General features: G+C 64.2%; 2 protein-coding genes across 2 annotated transcripts in view; one reads left to right on the top strand and one right to left on the bottom strand.

Annotated features, from left to right (window-relative positions):
- The window catches only part of Morn1 (MORN repeat containing 1), a 49,662-nt gene extending 41,079 nt beyond the window's left edge, over positions 1 to 8,583 (top strand). The window contains exons 14-15 of the mRNA XM_071618537.1: positions 4,934 to 5,060; positions 8,441 to 8,583. Of these exons, the coding sequence (XP_071474638.1) occupies positions 4,934 to 5,060; positions 8,441 to 8,583 (270 nt within the window). The remainder of the gene's footprint in view (positions 1 to 4,933; positions 5,061 to 8,440) is intronic.
- Positions 8,584 to 17,116: 8,533 nt separating this feature from the next.
- Ski (SKI proto-oncogene) overlaps positions 17,117 to 21,501 on the bottom strand; it is a 54,826-nt gene continuing 50,441 nt past the window's right edge. The window contains exons 6-7 of the mRNA XM_027947574.2: positions 20,793 to 21,023; positions 17,117 to 20,197 (exon numbers count right to left, since the gene is read on the bottom strand). Of these exons, the coding sequence (XP_027803375.2) occupies positions 20,009 to 20,197; positions 20,793 to 21,023 (420 nt within the window). The 3' untranslated portion in view covers positions 17,117 to 20,008. The remainder of the gene's footprint in view (positions 20,198 to 20,792; positions 21,024 to 21,501) is intronic.

Here is a 21,501-nt window from a genome sequence, read left to right as displayed (position 1 = left end):
CTGTGGAGGGCCCCCCGGCTGCATTCCTGCGGACACATTCCAGGCCCGTTACGGAATTCCACAGCGCGACCAAGAGCTCTGTCAGTCCCTGAGTGACGTGAAATCGTGTCAGCTGCAGAAAACGGACTTGATTTAGTGGATGTGGCCCTGATTTTGCCCAGCCGCACACCAGCATTCCAAAGAGCAGCACAGCTCTGCCTGCATTTCCCCCAGCAATCCTAATCGCAAGCTTTGTGATGGAAAAATGCGTCTGCCTGCAAGCCCATCAGCCCAGCCTGGTCCAGTCAGCCCGGGGTGTGCAGGAGAAGCCAGCCCTGGGTGACCTTGGGCATAGTTGCTCCTCGGTGGCTCTCAGCAGAGGGCCAGCTCGCCTGGTGCCTGACACACGCTGGAGGCTGACAGAACCCCTTCTCCTCTCCGGCTCAGAGAAAAATGGGTTTAATTAAGACTTCCGTGATTAGTCATTTAATCAGTCATTAGGCCAACACAGATGGAGTCAATTAATTTTTTTTTTTTTACTTCAAAAGATGATGTTGCCAGCCTGCGCAGCCTCTCTGAGCCGACCACGGGCGACCATGTGCACCTAACTCCAGCCTTGCGTTCCCTCCAAAGGCTGCCGCACTCCTGACAGGGAGACACAGTGTCCTGGGCTCCCACCTTCCTCAGCCTGGAGATGCAGGATGGTGGCCAGCTGCTCCCTCCTCCAGCATGAAGAAGCCACACCATCAGGACAGCCCAGAGGGGCTTCCAGCTGGCCACAGAATACCAACCCCCAGGGACACTTTGGGTAGGAACCTCGTCAGCCGCCAGGGCGGCCAGGCTCAGGGGGCCTGGAAGAGGATGGGCACAGGGTCATGCTGAGACCTTTCTTTGAACATGGGCCCTGGTCAGTGGCCATGACCAGCAAGATAGGCCCAGCCATGAAGCAGCCATGCAGCCAGGGACGCGGGGCACACCAGGCACGTCTGGGCCCGCGACCTGAGCAGCTGACTGTCACAGAGCCTAGCACCCTGCCAAGCACAGTGAGGGTCTGCAGACCCCATGGAGGAAGACCCTGGGATGGGGGGCACAGAGAAGCAGCTTGTAGTGCCCCCGTCCCCACCCCCGAGCACAGCAGATAGTGTGATGGCCATGGGCTCCACCTCCCCCAAGCCTCCTAGGAGGTGACCTCTGCTGAGTGCCTCCAGGAAGCTGCAGGCTGCGCGCACCTCAGGCGGTGAATGCTGAGTGCCCACCCGGGCACCTTGCTCCTCTGTGTCCCACACAGGTCCAGCAGGGGACCTGGAGCAGGTGCTTTCTAATCATCTGTAGAACCCACCCAAAGTGACTCTAGGCAGGACCCAAAGAGACCCACAGGATGTTGCCACAAAGCCCGCGGGCCCCGGCCTGGCCCTGCCCACCCCTGCAGCTCACCCCATGTCCTGTCCCTGGCTCTTCTCCCTGTGCTCAGACACAGGGCACGGATGAGCCCCTGGGCCAGGCACCCCAGGGAGGGCTGGGGGCCAGGCACCCCAGGATGAGGAGGGACTGGGCAGACCTGTGGGTGGCAGGGCCTTGTTAGGGCTAAAGGGCCGTGACAAGGGGGATCTCAGGGGCTGTGGGACTGAGGCCCCAAGGTCACCAAGGTCACACGGCCTCTGCTGCCCGAGCCCCCACTCCCGCTGGCCACCCCCACCCCATGGAAAGCTCCTTCAGGTGGAGTTCAGGGACAGCCATAGGAGGGTGGCCTGGGTCTGACTTCTGCAGACACCTAAGCCCTGTCCTGTCAAGCAGGGGTAATGACCCCAGCAGGTGTGAGGCCCGGCCAGAGCAGCTGGGCCCGCGGGCGAGCACACCAGGCGCCCTAACCCGCGGGAAGAATAGCCCCACGGCAGATGGAGAGGCCCAGGGGGCAGCAGCCTCAGCCCTGTGCACGCCATCGCAGGTCTTGCACATGGGCCACTGAGGTTGACAGCCTGCTGGGGACAAGCTGCTGGTGGCCCCGGGCAGTCCTGTCCCTCGGCTCCAGGCCCAGAGGTCATCAAGGCCCTGCCTTCTGCTGCCTGGAAATCAGCCTCAGAGCCATGGGCTACCCTGGGCTGCACTGAGGCCCGGAGGTGGCGTGGGCAGAGCGTGGGCCATCCTCCTGGAGAAGGCGCCCGCGCGGAGACCGTGTCTGGGAACCAGGCTGCCACTCACCCAGGCCTCAGGCCCCAGCGCCTCCTCTTCCTAGGGGTGCTAAGGAGGCCATGAGCCTCTCCGGCTTGGCCCCAAACCCGGGCCCCGCTGGGCTCTGGCCATTAGCCGGCTGTTCTGATTTCGGAACTTTTTGTCTGGGCTCTCCCTGGGGCTGCGGAAAGCCCGAGGGTGCAGGTCCCCAGAGAGCAGGCTGGGAGCCCCCTCGGCCTTCTCCTAAGCTGCCTGCCCTCCCGCCGCCGCCCTTCCCGATTCCTGGGCCCACTGGCTTTTTTTTTTTTTTTTTTTTGGTACTAGGGATTGAACCTCAGGCGTTTAACAATGAGCCACAGCCCCACGTCCCCAGCCCTTTTCTTTTTAAAAACAAAAATATTTTACTTAGAGACAGGGTTCCGCTGAGTTGCTCAGTGCCTCCCTAAGTTGCTGATGCTGGCTTTGACCCTCCTGCTTCAGCCTCTGGAGCTGCCGGGCTGACAGGCATGTGCCACCCTACTTGGCCCTCCATCGGCCTCTTATTTTTTTGATATTTTTAGTTGTAGATGAACACAACACCTTTATTTTATTTATTTATTTTTATGCGGTGCTGAGGATCAAACCCAGTGCCTCCCGCATGCCAGGCGAGTGCTCCACCACTGAGCCACAACCCGCCCAACAGCTCCCAGTTCCCTAAGCCAAGTCCCTGTGTGCATAAGGGCCGGGCAAGCCCCAGGGAGTGGAGGCAGGTGCTCCTGGGCCCATCCCCCAGATCTGGCCCTGACCCCAGCTGCTCAGGCGGCTTCTTCTCTGGGTGCCCAGAAGCTGGTCTGCCCCGAGGAGGGGACCCCTAACCCCTGAGTCAACACCTCCCTGGCCTGGCAGCAGGGCTGCCACTGGAAGGCAGGTCTCAGGCCTCGCTGTCCAGCCCCTGACCAGGTCAGGCGCAGGGCCTGTGGGGGAGGATGTCCCTGTGCCACAGGCTGGTAAACCGGCAGCAGCGAGAGTTAGCCAGGCCCCTGAGCGGAGCTGCATGCCCCAGCCTTGGTAGCAAGCCCCCTACGCGGCCCAGGGCTGCTGCCTGAGGAAGTCTGGTCTGCAGCCCTGGGGCCTCCACCCCACTGGCCTGGGAGACAGAAGGGGGTGTGGAGGTGGCTCCGTCCCTGTGTCTGCCCCAGGGGGCCCAGCAGGAGAGGAGCCCCCGAGGCCAGCAGAGCCCAGGTCAGTGCCTGCACGAGAGGAAGCTGCGGAGGCCAGGAGCGTACCACCAGAGAGGACCAGAGGAGCTGGGGACACAGGTCGAGCTCAGGGGGCCGAGGGGGCAGGGCCCTGTGGAGCAGCGTGGAATAATCAGCCCGACCCTAAACACCACCGACATGCCTCGAGGCGACACCCGAGGGCTCATTTATCTCTAAGTGACTCCAGGACCTCAGGAATACTTGCAGGAGCCCAGAAACATCCAGCACTCCACAAGGTGAAGTCGGCAACATCGGGCATGGGATCAGAGGTCACCGCACTAGCCAAGAGTGCAAGCCACAAGGGAAGAAAAGCAAGCAAAGCCGGCCCAGGGATGAGGAGGAGAGGAGGGCGGCTGGAAAGAGGGGCCAGTGTAGGACACAGAGGGCTCGCTGCCCCGGGCCAGCGGGAGCTTGCAGGAGGTGCAGACACCTGGAGGCCTGGGGAGGGGCTCCTGGCCAGGACAGTCTCATGCCCCAGAGACCCCAGGAGAGCGGAGCACACCAGAGGCCCAGAGACCCCACAATGGCGGGGGCGGAATTTGAGGAAAACTGAAGACTTCAGATCCAAGGACCCTCGGGACCCCCAACCACGGGAACATGAGAAAGGAAGGAAACCTCGAAGGGGGTCATGGGGACCCAGGGGCCCCGGGTGCTGGAGCTCTGAGCCCACCCTTGGACACCAGCCCTGCATGGCCTCGGCCAGCCTTCTGCTCCAGCGGACTCCAAGGATGTGTGGCTCTGACCTCTCCTGCCTCCTGGAGGCTGAGCCAGGCTGCACACACAGCGGGTGCCCAGTTGCTGTGTGGGGTCAGCGGAACCCCTCCCTCACACTGCTGCGGCCCTGCATTGCCCTCTGCTCTCCCGGGCCCAGCCTTCCAGGTCTCCACGGAAACTGGCCTCGGGTCTGACCACATGTCTCCCGCGCCGCTGCCCGTTAATCAGAGCCTCCAAGGGCTCCCTGCCCCCGCCGCCCGGCTCTTTCCTGGCTCTGCCTTGGCGTTCTCAAAGCCCTGGGGGTGCTTTAAAAACTCTCTGGATTCTTGTAACCCCGTTTATTTCTCTTAACGCTGGCAGCCTGACAGACTCTGGTTATTCTTAGTGCTAAATTATTTATCTCCCTTCCCCTCCTCACCCGCACTCCACGATCTTTAACATGGCTCCTGGGGCTCAGCAGAGGCCCATTTTCCCCCCACTCAAAATGAAGTGATTTTAAAATCTTTTGTCTTTAATTTTTTATCACCCAAACCAGGCATGTGGTATTTGTTTATCAAGGGGTCGCAACCCGGCCAGTCCCTGAGTCCTGGCACTCTCGGCCTCTGGCTCTGCCTTGGCCATTAGCCACTTCGGGGCCCTGAGTGACAGGAAGTCACTGGCCTCAGGAGGCAGGGGTGGAGGAGGAGGCTACAAACAGTACCAGCCTCAGGGCTCCCCAGATCCACTGGGACAGACCTCAGGACACAGCCCAGCCTGACACAGCGGCCCTCCACCTGGAGCGCACACCTTCAAGCTGGGTGGCCTTGCCAAGTCAGCCCCTGTCCGCTGATCAGGAGGCCAGAAAGGCCAAGAGCTCAGCCAAGGGACGGATGCTGACCACACCACCTGAGGGCTCTGCTGGCCGCACGTCGCTCCCTGAAGATGACCCCAGCCCAGCGAATGACCCGACCGCCCTGGCAGGTGGGACAGACCCATCATCCCTCACTGAAGCTCAGAAACCACCTGGATCCCAGCGACTCGGGAGGCTGAGGCAGGAGGACTGCAAGTTCCAGGAGACTTTAGCGAGATCCCGTCTCTAAATGAGTCCATGGAAGGGCTGGGCTGTAGCTCAGGGTGGCACACCCCTGGGTCAAATCCCCGACTACCACAAAAGAAGAAAAAGAACCTGATGGGCAGGACCTCGGAGCCCCCTCCCTGGAACTAGGTCAGCAGCCAATCTTAGGCACAGGCCCTATCCACCTCAGGGGCCGGGCAGTCTCTTGTGGCCAGCGTGGCCAGAGCGAGGTCACACCCCTCAGCCGGAGCCATCTCCAGACAGGGAGACTCAGGCAGGACTGGCCACTCTCCCACTTTACCTGCCGATTCTCCTTCCCCGACTCAGAAGGCTCCACGTGACACTGGCCCTTTGTCCCGGGGGGGGGGGGTGACAGCCACACGTGGGTGCTTCAGCCTGCCAGCACCCAGCTGCCTGGTGCCCCTTCCTGCCACATGCTTCCAGCTGGCTCTGGGCCTCGCCGGCCCCAGGGTGCTGGTGCTGCAGAATGCGCTCTGCACTGCCCTCAGCCTCCAGCCGCCCCGAAGCTGCACCTCAGTTCTGTGAGAAGGGGGCGGCCCTGGACACAGACTGTGTCACCCTGCTGCCCAGCGTCCCTGGGCTCATTCACTGAGGCCCACAGTCCATGGAGCAGAGAGCCAGGCCACAGGCCACCCGGGGACTCTCTCCAGGAGTGGACGCCATAGCTGTGCCAGAGAACTGGGAGCACTCTGCCTCTGAAGGCAGAGGCGGGACCCCAGAGAGCAGCAGGGCACACGTGCCTGCCCGGTGGCCCACGGGGATGCGGGTCTCCGCCTTCCTGGGGCCCTCATCACCCCTTCCCATTTGCTGGCCCAGGAAGGACTCTCAGGGAGCTCTCTTCTCCCTGCAGGCCTGATGGGAGCACAGCAGAGCTGGTGGCAGACGCATACCCAGGTAGGCAGTTGTGGTGGCCCACGGTCAGGCCCATGGCCATTCGTCCACATCTGGAGAGGCGGGCAGGAGCACAACAGGCACCCCAGCCAGCCAGCCAGTCTGCTCACAGTGGACGCTGGGGCTGCCGGCAGTGTGGGGTGTGGACCCCAGGCCCTGGGCCTGGGAGACGGAGCCCGGATGGGGAGGGGTCCGGGATGCTGGAGGGTCGGGCGCTTGGGCCCAGGAGGATTGGAAGGTGGGGAGAATGTTCCAGAAGGGAAGAGAGCCACCGTGGGAGCCATCTGGCCATCACAGAGGGGGCTGCCATGGCGGTGGCCAAACTAGCAAGGGCTTCACGGCAGTGAGGCCATGCAGGCTTGGGTGGCAGGTCCAGGGAGAGCCAGGGGCTCATGTTGGGCCCCTGTGGACGGACGCCAGCTCTCCCAGCAACAAAGCTCCTCCTGCCCTCGCCCTCCTGACCCCAGAGACCTCATAGGCAGAGCCAGGGCCTGAGCAAGCGCCTGACAGAGCTCTCGGGCCCAGTGACCCCTGCAGGGCAGCTCCAGTCCTGGGCTTCTCCAGGAGCCTGGGCCGAGGCCCCAGACCCCAGACAAGCTGAATGCCTGTAGCTTCCTCAGAGGAAGAGGACACCTTCGTAGACAGGTTTTCATTCCCTGGAAGGGCTGTGGGACGGGGCAGCTGATGTCCGTCCAACTGTTTGCCTGGCCCACAAAAATGGCTGCTGCCCTGCGGCTCCAGGATTGTGGCTGGCAGCCCAGCAGGCTTCATGGCCCAGCCCCACCTCTCCAGAGTCTGGGACAGCCTGAGACATGGACTCCTCACAGATTGCTGGCAGGCCCCTGAGGTCAGCTGAGACAGGGCCACCACTCAGGCCCAGGTTCACAGCCCCCACTGTCCAGCCGCCCCAGAGGAGTGCTTAGGCTGGGAGAAGGACCAGGATTTCGGGCAGGGTCCCTCATTGCTGGACAGCAGCCCTCACGTGGTCCACTGCTGAGCCCACAGGCGGCTCTGGAGGAGCCCTGGTGTGTGCGGTTGGCTCCGGGAGGAGCACCCAGCGTGCTGGGGGTCAGCACCCTGCTCTCTCCCGTGGCGCCGCAGACCCTGGGAGAAGGATCATTTGCCTGGGACTCATTTCCAGAGCCGTGGCAGCTCCAGGGAGTGAGGGGCCACCCAGGCGCCAGGTGACACCAGACCCAGGCCTTAGCATGTGGCCACCGCCGGAGCCCCCTCCTGCCAGCCTCTTCCATCCGATGGACACGGTGCTTAGGAACGGGGTCAGATCAGGCCTGCAGCCTGGGTCCCCGGCCACTGCCCAGCTGAGCTCACCCTGGCTCCACAGCCAGCCGCCCTGGCCGGCCGGCGCAGCTGCGTGTTCTTGGGAACGCCTAGAGACAGGCTGCTTGGGAACACCCTGGCCCGCTGGGGAGGCTGACCCGATGCTGGCCGCCCGGCTGCAGAATGTGTCCCTCCCCCCAGGCACCCCAGCCCGGCGTGCAGCCCCCAGAACCGCGGCTTCTTCTGACTCAGGGAACAGACTCCCGGCCCCTGAGCCCACTCTTTGCCCCAGGAATGTGCAGGCGTCCCCCGCCCCCGCCCGGCCGCCCAGGAGAGCTGCCCGTTTTCCAGGCCTGGCGTCTGGAATGTCGATCTGCTCTGCTCAGCTGCGGCCACATTCCTGGTGTGAGCTGGGCCAGCCTGGGGAGCCTTTTCCCTGCTCTGGTGCCAGCCCCGGCGGGCGCAAGGGAGGGGGAGAGGACCGTTTCTATGGCAACCTCCCTTTTTGTTATTTCTTATTTTCTTTTTTATGGTTTCTCCAACTTTGAAGCTCTCCAGACAGTTTACAGACTGCAGAAAGGAAAAGTCGTTTTCCTGCTCGGGAGCCCCCCAGCAGGCAGCCCCCAGGCTCCCAGAGTCCTGGATGGCCCCTTTCCCGCACCGGGCTGGGCCGGGGGTGTCTAAACCAAAGCAGACGCGCCATGCCTCAGCGGCCTGCTTCCTTCAGACATTTTAGAGGAATCAAGTAATTTTCCTCCTGAAAAAAGCAGGGAAATGTTCCCAGGAGAATCGCTGAGCCACATGGCCAGTTAGCTGTGGGTGGACCCCAGGGCCAGTCGGCGGTGGGGTAGATCCGTAGGGCCAGGGCCCGAAGGCTATCCCTCATGGCCTTCTTCCTGGATCACCCACTGACCATCCAGGGGGGTGGCAGCCGCGTCCCAGGACACCTGGAGCCCCAGGTGGGCACTGGGCAGGGTCCTGAAACGAGGGTGGCAGGTGAAGATCACAGGCCGAGGGGCCTAGGACAGGGTGGGCAGGAGCCTGGGCGACCGTGTCCACCCGGGGCCCCAGGACCAGCTCCACCCATTCCTTGTAGGGGAGTATGTGATGATGATCGATGACGTGACCACCCCTCCCTTCCTGGGCCGCACACTGCCCACTGCCTTCAAACACCTGCGGGTCTTGGCCAAGGGGACTGGCCAGAAGCCCCAAGACCCTGAAGAAGGCGTCAGATCCTGAAGCCGGAGGCAGCTCCGCGACACACCTAAGAGCGCAGCACCTCAGAGGCCACCTTCGTCTGGAAGGCAAGTTCCTGCTGCCTCCCCAGGAGCCCATGTCCCATGTCCCCGAGAGGCCTGAGCAGCCTGGGTGTGCAGGGCTGCCCACAGGAGTCCCGTGGCCACTGGCTTCAATAAAGCACTCCACACCAGCTCCTGAGTGGCACGTGCATGGCCCTCCCAGGTGCCCATGTGGGTGGGGCTGGCCAGCACCGAGCTGGGAAGTCAGAGAGGTCCCACAGGACAAGTGGGGTCACTTCTGCACCCCGTAACTGGGGCCCTTGCTGCTTGGCCAATGCCCTTTGAGGCCTGCACATCTGCCCCATCCAGGCCATGCCCAGGCCAGAAGCCTGCATTCGAATTCTCTGCCAGCTCAGGCTGGGGACAGGGGTGGCCCAGCTGCCTCTGCCAGGCACTGCCCACCCATGCCAGGTCAGGCTGCAGCAGCAGGCAGTGTGTCTGGGCACCACCTGCCGCAGTGGTAAAGGAGGGTCGTCCAGGGGTTTCACTGCTGCCCCTGAAGGGCATGTTGGCCACTCGGTCTACCTGGATGACCCCTGCAAGGGCCTCCTGGCTTGGCCGTGCCCTCCCGGACTCCGTGCAGGCCCGCTGCGCTGGCCCTCTGTGCACTGCCTCACCGTCTCAGCCTGATGCGTGCTCTCCTGGTCATTGCGGCAGCCCGCTGCTCAGCTGGCCATGCACCACCTCCCCCGGGAGGAGTAGGCCACGGCGGGGGCCATCCAAACCCAGCTCCTGCCAGCTCTCTGCTAGGTGGCCATCCATCCCCAGCCACAGCCCCCTGTCCTACCCCAACAATTGTCCCCTGTGCCCACAAGGGGCAGGATGCTGCCCTGGGCCGTGCTCTCCTGCCCCACACCTGCCTCCACCTGCCTGCACAGCAGCCTGGAGAGGCACAGCACCCCGTGGCTCTGGGGTGAGCAGAGCTGAGCCCCAGGTGCACACGCCCCCACGGGGAGCAGGGCGGGCAGCCCTTCTGCACGCCTTCCAAAGCCCAGGGCAGTGCCCCAGGGCAAGGCTGCATTTCCAACCTTGGGCCACCCACAGGCCATAGCCCCTCTCCACCTCGGCATCGGGCTCCCGTGCCTGGCCCTGGGCACCGGCCACCAGCCTCCTCAGACTCCCTGGCACCTGGGCTGCACCCACCTGGCCATCTGCCTCCGAGGAACCAGGAGGGCCAGGAGGTGGGGAGCAGTGTGGGTGACTCGGGGCCACACCCGCCAACCCCCACGTGACTGCCCTGGGCACCCTCGGCCCGGCCTCCCCTCAGACACAGCGAGAGGTGCTCTGCAGCTGTTCTTTTCTGCTTCAAGATGAAACCACATTTCTGTCCAAAGAAAAACAAAGAAAATGATGTTTCAATTTAGGAAGGAAAAATTGCTGGGAACGGCAGCAGCTGCTGCGTCCAGCGTGTGGAGAGCGTCCTTTGGTATTTAATTCCCCAAAAGCATGCGTGGTTTTTAAAGTCACAAACCCACGGCTGGGAACTCAGAGCCACTGCTCCACCCCGAGGCACGGGGGCGGGTCTGCGCCTCCAGAGGGCTCCTCTGGGAACCAGAGGCCAGTCCCGGTCCTGCAGGCTCAGGCAGGCGGCTCTGCAGGACGGAGGCCCTCTACACCTCCTCCTTCCCAGGGCCAGCAGCGACCCGAACCTGCCTGTGGGCCTCAGAGCATGGGGGGCTCAGGCAGGACACTCGGTCCTCTGCCCCTGGGCTTCCTGGCAGGGCCTGAGGGCCCTAGACTGTACCCAGGGCCTCCTGGTCCCAGCCTGGAGCAACAGAGGTGGCTGTTCACTGCCAGGTTGTCCTCTGGTTGTCCCTCAACCCCTGCCAAAGAGATCCCAGTGACGGCAGCAGAAGGTGGCCGTGGACGGGCTCTGCCTCTTCCAGATAGATCCAACTCTGGGCCTGGCCAGCACCACCAGGGGGCCAGAAGACCACGTCCACCTCAGCCCCACCTTGAAACTTCCCCACAAACTAAATATATGCAAAATTTCAATTCTCCGACAATAGAAGAGGCCAGTGGAGAAGGGCTCTGTCCCGGACGCAGAAGGTGAGGGAGAACAGCGGGGTCCGCAAGGGGGCCGAGAGGGGCAGGGTCCAGCCCCAGCTGTGGTGGTGGTGGTGGTGGTGGTGGACCAGGAAGCCGTGCAGCTCAGGGTCCCTCCCACCCAGGTCTGCAGCATGCCCCCAGGAGAGGGCAGGGCTCCCTGGGGCCGGCCCAGCCAGCAGCGCAGGCCCCAGGGACTCGGGGAGGCAGCCAGGGTCCCCTCTTGTCCAGGCAACCTCCTGGGCAGTTCGGAGGTCTGGCAGCTCATCTGGAGGGCCCTTCGCTGTCCTGGGGTTTGTGGGGATGGTGCATTCTCGCCCACAGGCCGTCAGCTGGTGGGCCCACTCAGGAGTCCGCCTGGCCCACCCGATGGGAGCCACTCTCCCACGGCCCACCCCCACAGTGGCCAGAACTAGCAACTGAGTGCTTAGCCTAGGACAGGGCCAGGCAGGAGGACCATGTCCAGGGGGAGGACCGTGTCCAGGAGGAGGACCGTGTCCAGGAGGAGGACCGTGTCCTGGGGAGGACCATGGTGTCCAGGGTGTGGCCTTTCACAGCTGCCCTCTGGTTCTGGCCCATCTTGGTCTGAGCACTGATTCCTGGGGAGCCAGGCCCGGCCTGACATAGCTCCCGTCTCACCCCAGGTGGCCCGGGGTGGCCCAGGTGGCAGTCAGCCTGCCAGCAGAGCTGGATGGGAGCTGATGGTACTTACTCGGCCGCCCCTAGGCTGCTGGGGGTGAGCATGAGGTGGGCCCAGGGGCGGGTGCAGGCCCAGGGGCGGGTGCAGGCAGGGCCTCTGGGTGCCTCCCCTGGGAACCGGGACGGGGTGGGCGTGAGGCTGGCTACCCCAGAGATATGAGTTGACCTTTGTACCCCCAGAACACCCCAAGGAGCTCTTGCCCCAGGAGGCTCTTGGGCAGGGGATCCAGTTCCCAGGCTCTGTTGAGTCCTCCCCTGAGCCCCTCTCCTGATTTGTGACCCCCCCCCCCAGGGAGGGGAACACTTCACTGGACCCCTTAATAATATGCATTGATAGGAAGGAAGGAGCGTCCTCTGTGGTCTCTGTGGGGAGGGTAATGACAGACTGACCAAGGGAGAGGGACTCGGAGGGAGGGAGGGAGGGAGGGGTGCCTGCCCCCCCGCCCAACCCTGCTCCCAGCAAGGCCTCAGCCAGTGCAGCCTGCAGACCACGAGACGTACAGGGGGTCAGCAGAGGACAGCATGAGCAGGCCGCAGCCCAGGACAGGAGCTGGACAGGTCTGTCTAGTCCCTGCCACCTTCTTATTGGGCCACCTGGCACAGGAGGCTCCTCCCAGCCTCTGCTGCTGGCCAGACTGGTCACTCAGGACACTCCCGGGGGAGGCCTCCCGGAGCCCTGTCTGCAGCCCGGGCAGCCTGCCTGGTCTCAGTGCCAGGCAGGAGATGAGGCCAGCTGTGTGGAGCCTGGGCGCCGCCCAGGCAGGGCTTCCTGGAGGGTGCCCAGCCTGCCAGACTGGTTCCTGAGCAGCCTGGCCGGCCCCTGCCAGCCCACTGCCTGCCTGGGAGCCCGCCGTCCTAGGGCCGTGTTGTGGGCAGCCACCAGGCCTGTCTCAGCATGACCCCTGGCCAGCAAACGACTCTCTGACTCTCCGGTGACAGGAGCTGCCCGGCCCCTGCCCCTTCCCGCTCCCGTCTCTTGAGGGCAGGGAGAGCCACCCAGAGCTGAGGGGGGAGACCCTGGGGAGCACTGCCAAGAGGGACATGAAGGCCAGGAAGCCCTAGGAGGTGGGAAGAGGCTGCCTGTGGCCCCTGGTGGCCCTGGGCTGAGGCCCCAGACCCAGGACTAGAGGCCCTCAGCATGCCTTGGGAAGCCCTGTTGGGACCTGGGGACAGTAGGAAGGAGGGGCCAGGTGGCAACCCACATCCATCAGAGTGGCGCCTTCTGAGCTTCTCTTGGCATGGGGACTCAGGTCTCTGAGGAGTAGACAGGCTGACCTTTGTCATGGCCAAGGATAAAGACCATAAATAAGGCTGCCCCTGGTCAGCTGGACAGCCCCAGCAAGGCCTAGCCAGTTGTGACTCTCAGGGGGACAGTGCCAATCTTGAGGACAATCTGCATTGATTGGAAGGAACACTTCCTCCTGCAGGTACCTTCACCCCAACCCTGGACAGGGGAGCCCCCGAGTAATACATCTCTAGAACCCCACTGGGGTGGGCCTGAGTGTGAGGGAGCCCCTCAGGGCCACCTGCCCACTGAGACCCCAGCCACCAGGGCAAGCGGCAGGCCTCGGGTGCACAGGAGAGGCCGGCCTGGTCCCCAGGCCTCCCTGGATCCTGGGCCCGCAGCAGGGATGGGCCCCAACACAGGGTCCTGGCACCTCTGGCTCCCGGGCACGGTCCACTTGCTCAGTGCCAACAGGGGAAGCCAGGACCCAGCCCTGGCTGGACCGACTCTGGGCGGCTGGCTCCCTACTGCCCGGCCTGTGGCTGCCCCTAGGAAGCCTCCCCCGGGAACCCGCAGCCTTGGCTCTCGCCAAGGTGGTAGAACCAGGCTGTCCAGGACCAGGCTGGCTCCGTGCCCTGCCATCCTGACCTGGCATGGGTGGGCCTGGCCCTCACGTCCGCCTGGCTTCTGAAGCCCAGGCTGCCCCTCCTGGGTCTCATCAGCTACACTAACCTCGACTGGGGATCTGTGGAGGGTGTCACCATAGCCCTCACTCGGGGACAGTTAGGCCCTGGCCAGAGGGGAGGGAGTTCAGCCTGGAGCTGGGGCAGTAACGAAAAGAGGTCCCCAGGAGGGGAGGAGCGGTCCAGGCCGTGGGGGCTGGGGTCTCAGTGGGCGGTGGGCCAAGGATGGCCCCGAGGGGAGACGCAAGCTGTGGGTACAGGGGACAGGTATGCGGGTATCATGGGCTCACCTCCCTGATGGAGGCGAGGGGGCAGGGTGGGGTCCCAGAAGGAGAGGTATTTCTGGGGTCCCTCTCTGCAAGCTTTGTGATGTGGGGGCTCCTGTGATTGGAGCCACTAAGACCCCGACCCCCAGCTACCCCTGCCGGCCTAGGAAAGGTAGGCTCGGGGAGCAGGCAGCTGTACTGGACAGGAAGGGCCGGCCACCCCCTGTCTGCCCATGGAGGTGACTCCCTTCACCGGTCGACTGAGCCCTCCTGGGACCCGGGGGTCAAATCACCCAAGAGCAGGACTGCCCAGGCTGGTGACTCCCTCACCCATGGCCAGAGGGAGTGGGAATTTGGGGTGACATCACACAGTGTCTTTCCCTGAGATGGGCACACTGTGGGGGCGCTGTGAGACCAGGGTGCAGCCAGGGCAGGGGGCCCAGGCCCCACGGCAGCTTTCTGGGCTGGGTGTCCCTGGCCCTCGGGATGGGGTACGACACTGTATCTGTTGCACGCTGAGCTGTCAGCTCAGGTCCAGGCTGGGTCCTATCCAGGAGTGGCCCCAGGAAGCCACCAAGCACCGTAGGGCCCTCTAGGCAGGGTGTCCCCTGCCAAGTGGGGTGAAGTGTCCCAAGTCCTGGGCAGAGCCTGCTGTTGGCGGGGCCCCAGCCCTGGGGTCAGCTCACCTGGCCCAGGGCCATCTGCGTGAGGCAGCATGCTAGGCACACTGGGGTCCCAGAGGGCAGCTGCCCTCATTTGGGACTCCAGGGCCTACCGTTCGTTCCCTTCTGTCCTGGGAGACCTTGACCGCTGCAGCTTGAGCTACGCTGGGCAGCCCAGAGCTCACCCTCCCAAGCTGGGGCTCAGCACATGGCCCCCACCCTAGAGTGGCCTGGGATGGCTGCAGGGAGGGTAGACGTCATACGGCCCTGGACAAGGGGCTCAGGGACAAGGGGCTCAGGGACGCTGTTATTTGGGCCTGACCCAGAACGGGTCCTTTGCTGGGGTCTTTGAGGAGGGGCCCCACACTCTCTCTTTCGGGTGCCCTGTCCCTGGGTCTCAGGACCAGGTCCCTGGGCAGCAGGAGCACCACGGGCAAGAGCCTGGACCCGGATTCCTGCCAGGGAAGGCTGCCAGGCCCAGCCACGGGAGCCGGAAAGTCCAGCCCAGCCTGGTTGGACTCCTGGCCCAGCACAGGATGCTGCAAAGACTAGCCGGGCTGGCAGGCTCCCCGGCCTGTCCCCCGCCTGCAGTGGGCCACCTGCTCCGGGCCGGGTGCCCTCAGTTCTGAGGCCTCCACCCACCTGGCGAGGCCTGGTCACAGATGGCTATGTGCGTCAGAGACCACGGGGTGGCAGAGGAGGGCAGGCATCCAGTCCTCAAATGTCCTGTGCCCGCCCCTCCCCAGGGTCACTGGAGCAGAGTGGGTTTTGGTCATGGTGGGTAGTGTCCTCCCAGGCCAGCCCTGCTGGGTCACAACCCTGCCCCTTCCTCAGGGAGACTGTCCCTGGGTCCCTTTGCCTTAGCATCTCCACCTTCCTGCAGGTGGCCCTAGGGTGGAGGGCCTCCCCTCAGTCTTGTGTGGTGGGGCCTGGGCCTTGTCTCATGCCAGCTACAAAAGTCAGTGACCCTGGGACAGGCTGGACGTGGGGTCGCTAGTGCAGGTGCTGGGCCGAGGCTGGACAGCCTGGGTTGGGTAGGGCAGCGGGTGGAGCCCTCCCAGCCTGGGGGCATCCAGCTCAGAGCGCCCCCCCTCCAGCAGCAACCAAGCAGCAGGGCTGCTGACCACCACTGGGCACCCAGGACCCCAGGGCACACCAAGGGCACAGGCTGTCACGCAGAGCCCACTGGGCGGGGGGCAGGGGCCAGGGGCACGCAGTGGATGGGCCGCCTCCCCAGGGACAGCCCTTGGGCTGCAGTCAGCCCCCTTGACCACAGACTGGGGCTCCAGGAGGGGAGACAGGCACAGCCGTGACCTAGGGTGGCTGGGGGGACGCAGCTGTTGGTGACCAAGACAGAAATGGAAACTGGGACGGGAGTCACAGGGCAGGGATGGAAACTAGGGCCCAGCTGGAGGGCCACCCCCCACGCTGCCTCCCAGCCCAGGCTCACCTTTGCCCCAGGTCTTGGGGGGCCCCGGACCCAGACACCAGCCAGGAAGAGGGTGCAGAGCGGCTGCTGCAGGGGCCAGGCGTCGGCCCTGGTGGGGTGGACAGTGGGCTCCTGAGCCTGGGGCCCCGAGCAGGGGCAGAGCTGCTCCCACCCTGCCTCCCTGCCCCCTGGCACCCCTGCAGCATGCAGGCAGGCCCTGGGGAGGGCCCCTGGCATCTACCCTGGGTCTGGGGCGCCAGAGCCTGTGGTGCCCAGCCCAAGACCCTGGAAGGCAGGGTGCCCACGCTGCACGTAGCCTCCCCCAGGACAGCCTCACTGGCAGCTACCTGCCCACTACTGCCTCTGGGCCCTGCTGCACTGGACCCCAGCTGCCCACCCTCTGTCTCTCCCTCGGCTCTGCACGTCAGCCCTGCGTGTACGGTGCAGAGGGAGTCCCAGTGGCAAGGGCCATGCCAGTTGGCTGGCAAGTCCCCACGGGCCGTGGAGATGGCCCATTGCCGTACACCCATCCACAGCTCCTGGGTGGCCCCGTGTGCGGCACTGGGCAGAGCAGGCCCTTAGTTGCCCAGGCCACAGAGCACACGTGAGCCCTGCTCGGTGGGCCCAACGCTCTCTTCTGGACCCACAGTCCCCGACCAGGACCTGGCCTGCATGGGAGGCCAGGCCAGGCCAGGCCGGTGGGCTTTTCCAGCTCCATGGCAAGGGGTGGGGATGACCCTGACTGGAGCCCACCCTGCGTCCCTCTCCCCACAGCTCCCAGGGTGGGCCCTCCCAGGGCAGGGCAGGGCAGGGCAGGGCAGGGCGGTTTCTCTTGGCCCTAGGATGGGGACAAAGGGGACCCAGGAGTCCTGCCAGGGGATGGGCTGAGCTTCCCCAAACCACTGCTTGAAAGAGGTTAGATGACCTCTGACGAGGGGCCAGGCCAGGCTGGGGAGGCTGGACCTGGGTGGCTAAGTGTCAGAAGGTGACTGACAGCTGAGCCCCAGGGCCCCTGTGGTGAGTCCTTCCTCGGTGAAGTGGGCTCTGTACACATCTCTGCTTGCTCCTCAGGGCAGCCTCCTGGACCCAGGGTCGGAGGCCCCTATCCAGCAACACTGCTGGCTCTTCAGGGAGCAGGCCCCAGGGACAGCTTCATTCCGCAGCTCCCCGTGGAGGCCTGGCCAGCAAGGGTCTCCTCAGCCCTTCTCTGCCCACCGCGGGTCCCAATCCCAGGCTGGCCAAGCCACCGGAGCACCAGGCCAGGGCTCCGGCTGACGTCCACAGCTCCAAAGGACCCAGGGCCCAAGTGCACGGGAGGTCAGGGCAGACCTGCACTGGCCCCGAGGGTCCGGGGGGCACAAGCACAGCTGCCCGCAGCGCCCTCGGTCCTGTGCTGTACAACGCCGTCCGTGAGTGGGGGCAGGACTAACAGGTACACAGTGAGAGAGAAACATGCCAAGCGTCTTTTTCCTTTTAAAATCAGGCATTTATAAACAAGAAAGCATACATTAATTACATAAAAATAGTTTTCCAATAGCAGAGAAGCCATCGACTGTCATTAGCAGCAGCATAGGACAGGGTGCGGGTGCAGGTTATAAGGTGGAGGTGGGGTCTGCTTCCTCGATCCTGCCTGAGCGGAGAAGGGCGCCTCCCGCCAGGGTGGGGGCGGTCCCGGGGGCCAGGGGGGCTGGCTGGAGGCGCCCGGGGCTGCTCGGTCCCTCCAGCGGATGAGCATCTTTTCCCTCAGTTAAAAACAACCCAGAAAATAAGACGACTAACAGGTAAGAAAAGTTTCTAAAAAGGACCCGCCATACACAAGTATAAAACAGGGCGTGAGACGAGACGGTGTTCACACGCCAGCCGCTCCACACTGGCTGGTCCTGGAGGAGAGCGGGCGGCGGGACGGTCAGCCGCTCCACACTGGCTGGTCCTGCAGGAAAGCAGGGCGGCGGGACGGTCAGCTGCTCCACGAATACGAATGTTATTGCTGTTGTTTTTCCCTTCGCTAACAATCTTCTTCCGCATAGAAACCATGAGCAATGAGGCGGCACAGTCCCCGACGATGGCTACACACAGGGAGAGTCAACAGCCAACGCGAGATACCTCTTCTCCCTTTTTATGAAAAGAACCTCACTGTACCTCACTGACGGGGCGGGGAGGGGGGGGGACGGGACGCGGCAGGGCTGCCCCTGGAGGGAATCGGCAGGGACCACCTAGCGCCCCACCCACTCACCCGGGGCAGGGACCCGGGGGCCAGGCAGAGGCAGCCGAGCTGCCCAGGAAGGCCCGAGCACAAACTGCTGGTGAAGGAGCCTGCCCACCCCATCCTCCCGCCCACTGGCTCTGGCAGGAAGTGGTGGCAGGCATGGGCCCAGGTGGGACACACTCGCGAGACAACAGGACCTTCCCAGGGCCAGCTGGCACGCGGGAGTTCCACCACGTCACAGCGCTTCCCATACTGGAAGACGGCCTGGGTACCATGGTGACCAGGCAGGGCCAGGAGGCCCTGCCCCACAGTGGCCGAGAACAGCGTGTCCCTCCGGGGCCCAGCACACAGCGGGGCCTGGCTCACTGCGATCCTCAGACCTGGCGAGAAAGAGCCACACACAAGCACGCCACACACTTAAAGCTTTGCTCCAACTGAATCCTTTAGTTTCCCTTCAAGAAATGACTGAAAAAACACAATTCTGGAAAAACATGGCTGGAAACAGCGTTCTGCGTGCTGCGTAACAAAACGGACCCTTTACAAGAAGACACGGTAATAATGCCCATGGACGGGTCTACCTACGGCAGGGCGCGACACCCCATGCATACAGGTCTCGTAACTGCAAAAGGAAAAGAAAAGCCAAAGAAAAACCCCAAACAAACGCTGCCTATACATGATGTCCCTTTGCATTGCACTTCACAAGGGGGTCCCGGCAGCCACCGAGCCCCCTCAGTAAACCACGGGCAAGACCCCACAGGCAACTTTGTCACCCGGGCGTCAGGGCTTAGCAGTCTCTGGTCTTTGTTGGTCGCTGCCGGCGGCGTTGGGCGATTCCAAGGCCCTCGGCCCTGCACACGTGGTCCCTGCCTCCCCCGCGTGCAGGGCCTGGGCGCCAGGACTCGAGCGGACTCCTGTGCCATCGCCCTCGGAACGAAGACCACAACTTCGGAGGGTGGCCGCCTTTGTCTACCGGGAAATCATCCTTCAAGCTTGGGCATAGAAACCTTATACAATTGCATAACAGTTGAGGGCAAACGAGATTATCTGGAATAAATGCAAGTAACCTATTCTGACAGTGGCAGGTTCAGTCGCTGCTGAGACGATGTTGTGGGGGTGAGAAGACGAGTCGGGCTGGCTGTACAAGACGCTGGAAGGCACAGAGCGACCCCCAAGTTCAGTTTCTGCGATTCGTTTCTTGTGATTCCCTTGTTCAACCAAGCACCAGAGGGGATTCCAAGCACTCAGCACTTAGGGTTTGCACTGCTCTAGAAATTGGTAAAAACTTAGTCAACAGGAGTAGAAAGACAGGGCAGGTTTCTGACAAAGTGCAGTTCCAAGTATACATTTAAATGAACAAATAAAAAAGTAATATAATGCTGTGTTTTGTTCCAATGCTGCAGCCTCAGTCCCGAAACGGGGCACCGTGGCCGACTGGAGCGGCTCCCGCGGCCTAGGTGCTCCTGCCTGGCCACGCCACGCCCTGCACGGGCCAGCACCTCGCGGGGGCGCTGGGTGGTGGAGCTGGGGGCAGAGCAGCCCAGGGCTGGCGTGTCCCGCGCCCACGCGGCTCTGCTTCCTGGGGCCTGGGGCCTGGGGCAGCGGCATGGCGGGGGGGTGGGGGGGGTGGCCAGGGGCGGCGTAAGGCGGGCAGTGCTGGGCTCGTCCGGCTCGCGGCGCTCTCCCTGCTCCTCCTGGCAGCAGCAGGAAGACCCGGGTCCTTGTTGCTGAAAAAATAGACTCTGAAGAAAAACCCTTGCTGTCCTCACAGCCGCGGGCACAGACGAGCGGTGATGGCTTCTGGGCGGGCACACGCCGCCCGCCACATGGGCCTCACATGGCGACGGCCGGGGCTCCGCAGTCAGTCAGTCTTTTAAAAAATGTGTTGGCTTTCTGAGTATCAAGTCTCCTTGTGGATTTTAAATAGCTTATAACAAAAGTGTCCACGTTAGAACCTCCGGCCACAGAGGCTGCGCCGCGGCTGCTCCCCTGCACTGGGCCAGTGGGGATTCTGCAGTGGGTCCCGACAGTGCGTGGCGCCAACACTCACTTGGTAGTAGGCACAGAAGAGACGTTGTGCTGGGGGCTGCACCCCACCTGCGGCCCGCTGCCCCGAGTTGTGTCCGCACCCGACACGGGCAGGCGGCGCTGGGCTAGGGCTCCGGCTCGGCACTGCCCTCGCCTCCCGCGTTCTCCGGGCGGGGCCGCGGCCACAGCTGCTCCTGCAGCTCCTTCACCACCTTCTCCAGGTGCTCCCGGGCCTCGCGCTCCCGCAGCAGGTCTGCCCGCAGCTGCTCGCGGTCCGCCTCCGCGTGCTGGAGCTTCACCTGCAAGTCCTCAATCTGAAAGGGACCCAGGCGGTCAGCAGTGACGCCTGGCCCTCGGCCTCTTCTCCCTGGGCTGGCTCCTGTTCACCTGCCTCGTGCCCACCGCACCTCTCTGCCCCTGGGCTGCTGAGGCAGGGCCTGGAGGGCGGCACGGGCAAAGCAGGCCAGCAGCCCCGCCCCACCCTGGTCCCCGGGCTTGGGCCAGCTCGTGCCCACTCGCATGAAGCCATGCAGCACCTTCCCCGTCTCCCCAAGGCCCGCATCTGGGAAGGCTCTGCTCTGTGCCAGGCCACCCTGCCTGTGTCCCCAGCCTGATGGGGGGGGTATGGCCCAGTCCTGCGATCCGCCAGAGCCCCCTCCTCCCCGGGCACGGGCTCCCTGCACCTGGGCCCGCTTCAGAGCTTGTTTCTCAAAAAAACCACCAAGAGAACGCGGCCAGGAGGGAGCCCTCAGCGCTGGGGCCACGCGGGTCCCGACGGGGGAAGGCCCCCGGCCTGGCCTGCGACACAGGCCTGCCCGTCGTGAGCACGTGGCGGCCCGCCACCAGGGTCCACGCAGCCCCTCAGCCATCAGGTGGCCTGCCCAGGCGCCTCCGGCCCCTGCCGCCTACCTGCGCCGAGTACTTGGCCCGCAGGCGGCCGGCCTCGCAGCCCTTGTCACACACCCGGACCTGCCGCGCCTGCTCCAGCTCCCGCTTGAGGCGCACCCGCGACTCGTTGGCCTCCTTCATCTTCTTCTCGTTCTCCGCGCGGAGGCGCTCGATCTCCTTCCTCAGGCTGCGCTTGGCCTCGGTGGCCTCCCGCAGCTTCTCCTTCTTGGCCACACGCAGGAACTCCAGCTCCTGAGGGCAGGCAGGCAGGCAGGCCCGGGTCACGGCCAGCCCCTGCCTCCCACGGCCACGCACGCCCACCCACACCTCCTCCCCCAGATGCCAGTGCCACATCCTCCTGGGGGCCAGCGCACAGTGGGGCCACAGCATCCAGGCCCAGGCCGCCCCCCCCCCCACCGTTGGAACACTGGTGACTCACACTTCTCTGCAGACGCCTCGTGAGCACGCGTGGGAAGTCCCACCTCCACCCAGAACTGGGACAATGTGCTGGGGGCGGGGCAGACACTCGGGGCCACCTGAAACCCTGCAGCTCCAAGGCCCCGGGCGAGTTGTCTACAGCCCACGCAGGTGGAGCCCCCGGAGCTGCCGACGCCAGCCAGGGTGAGGACCAGCTGCCGGTGAGCCTCCATCCCCAGGTGGCTGCCTGGCCTGCGTCCCCCTGGTTCCCGCGGGAGCAGTGGAAGGAGGCCTGGCCATAGCACAGTGGCGA

Source organism: Marmota flaviventris, chromosome 10 (genome assembly GCF_047511675.1).
Source record: "Marmota flaviventris isolate mMarFla1 chromosome 10, mMarFla1.hap1, whole genome shotgun sequence".
Classification (NCBI taxonomy): Eukaryota; Metazoa; Chordata; class Mammalia; order Rodentia; family Sciuridae; genus Marmota; species Marmota flaviventris.
The sequence above is the reverse complement of the archived record's forward strand: the minus strand, read 5'-3'. Positions and strand labels throughout refer to the sequence as shown.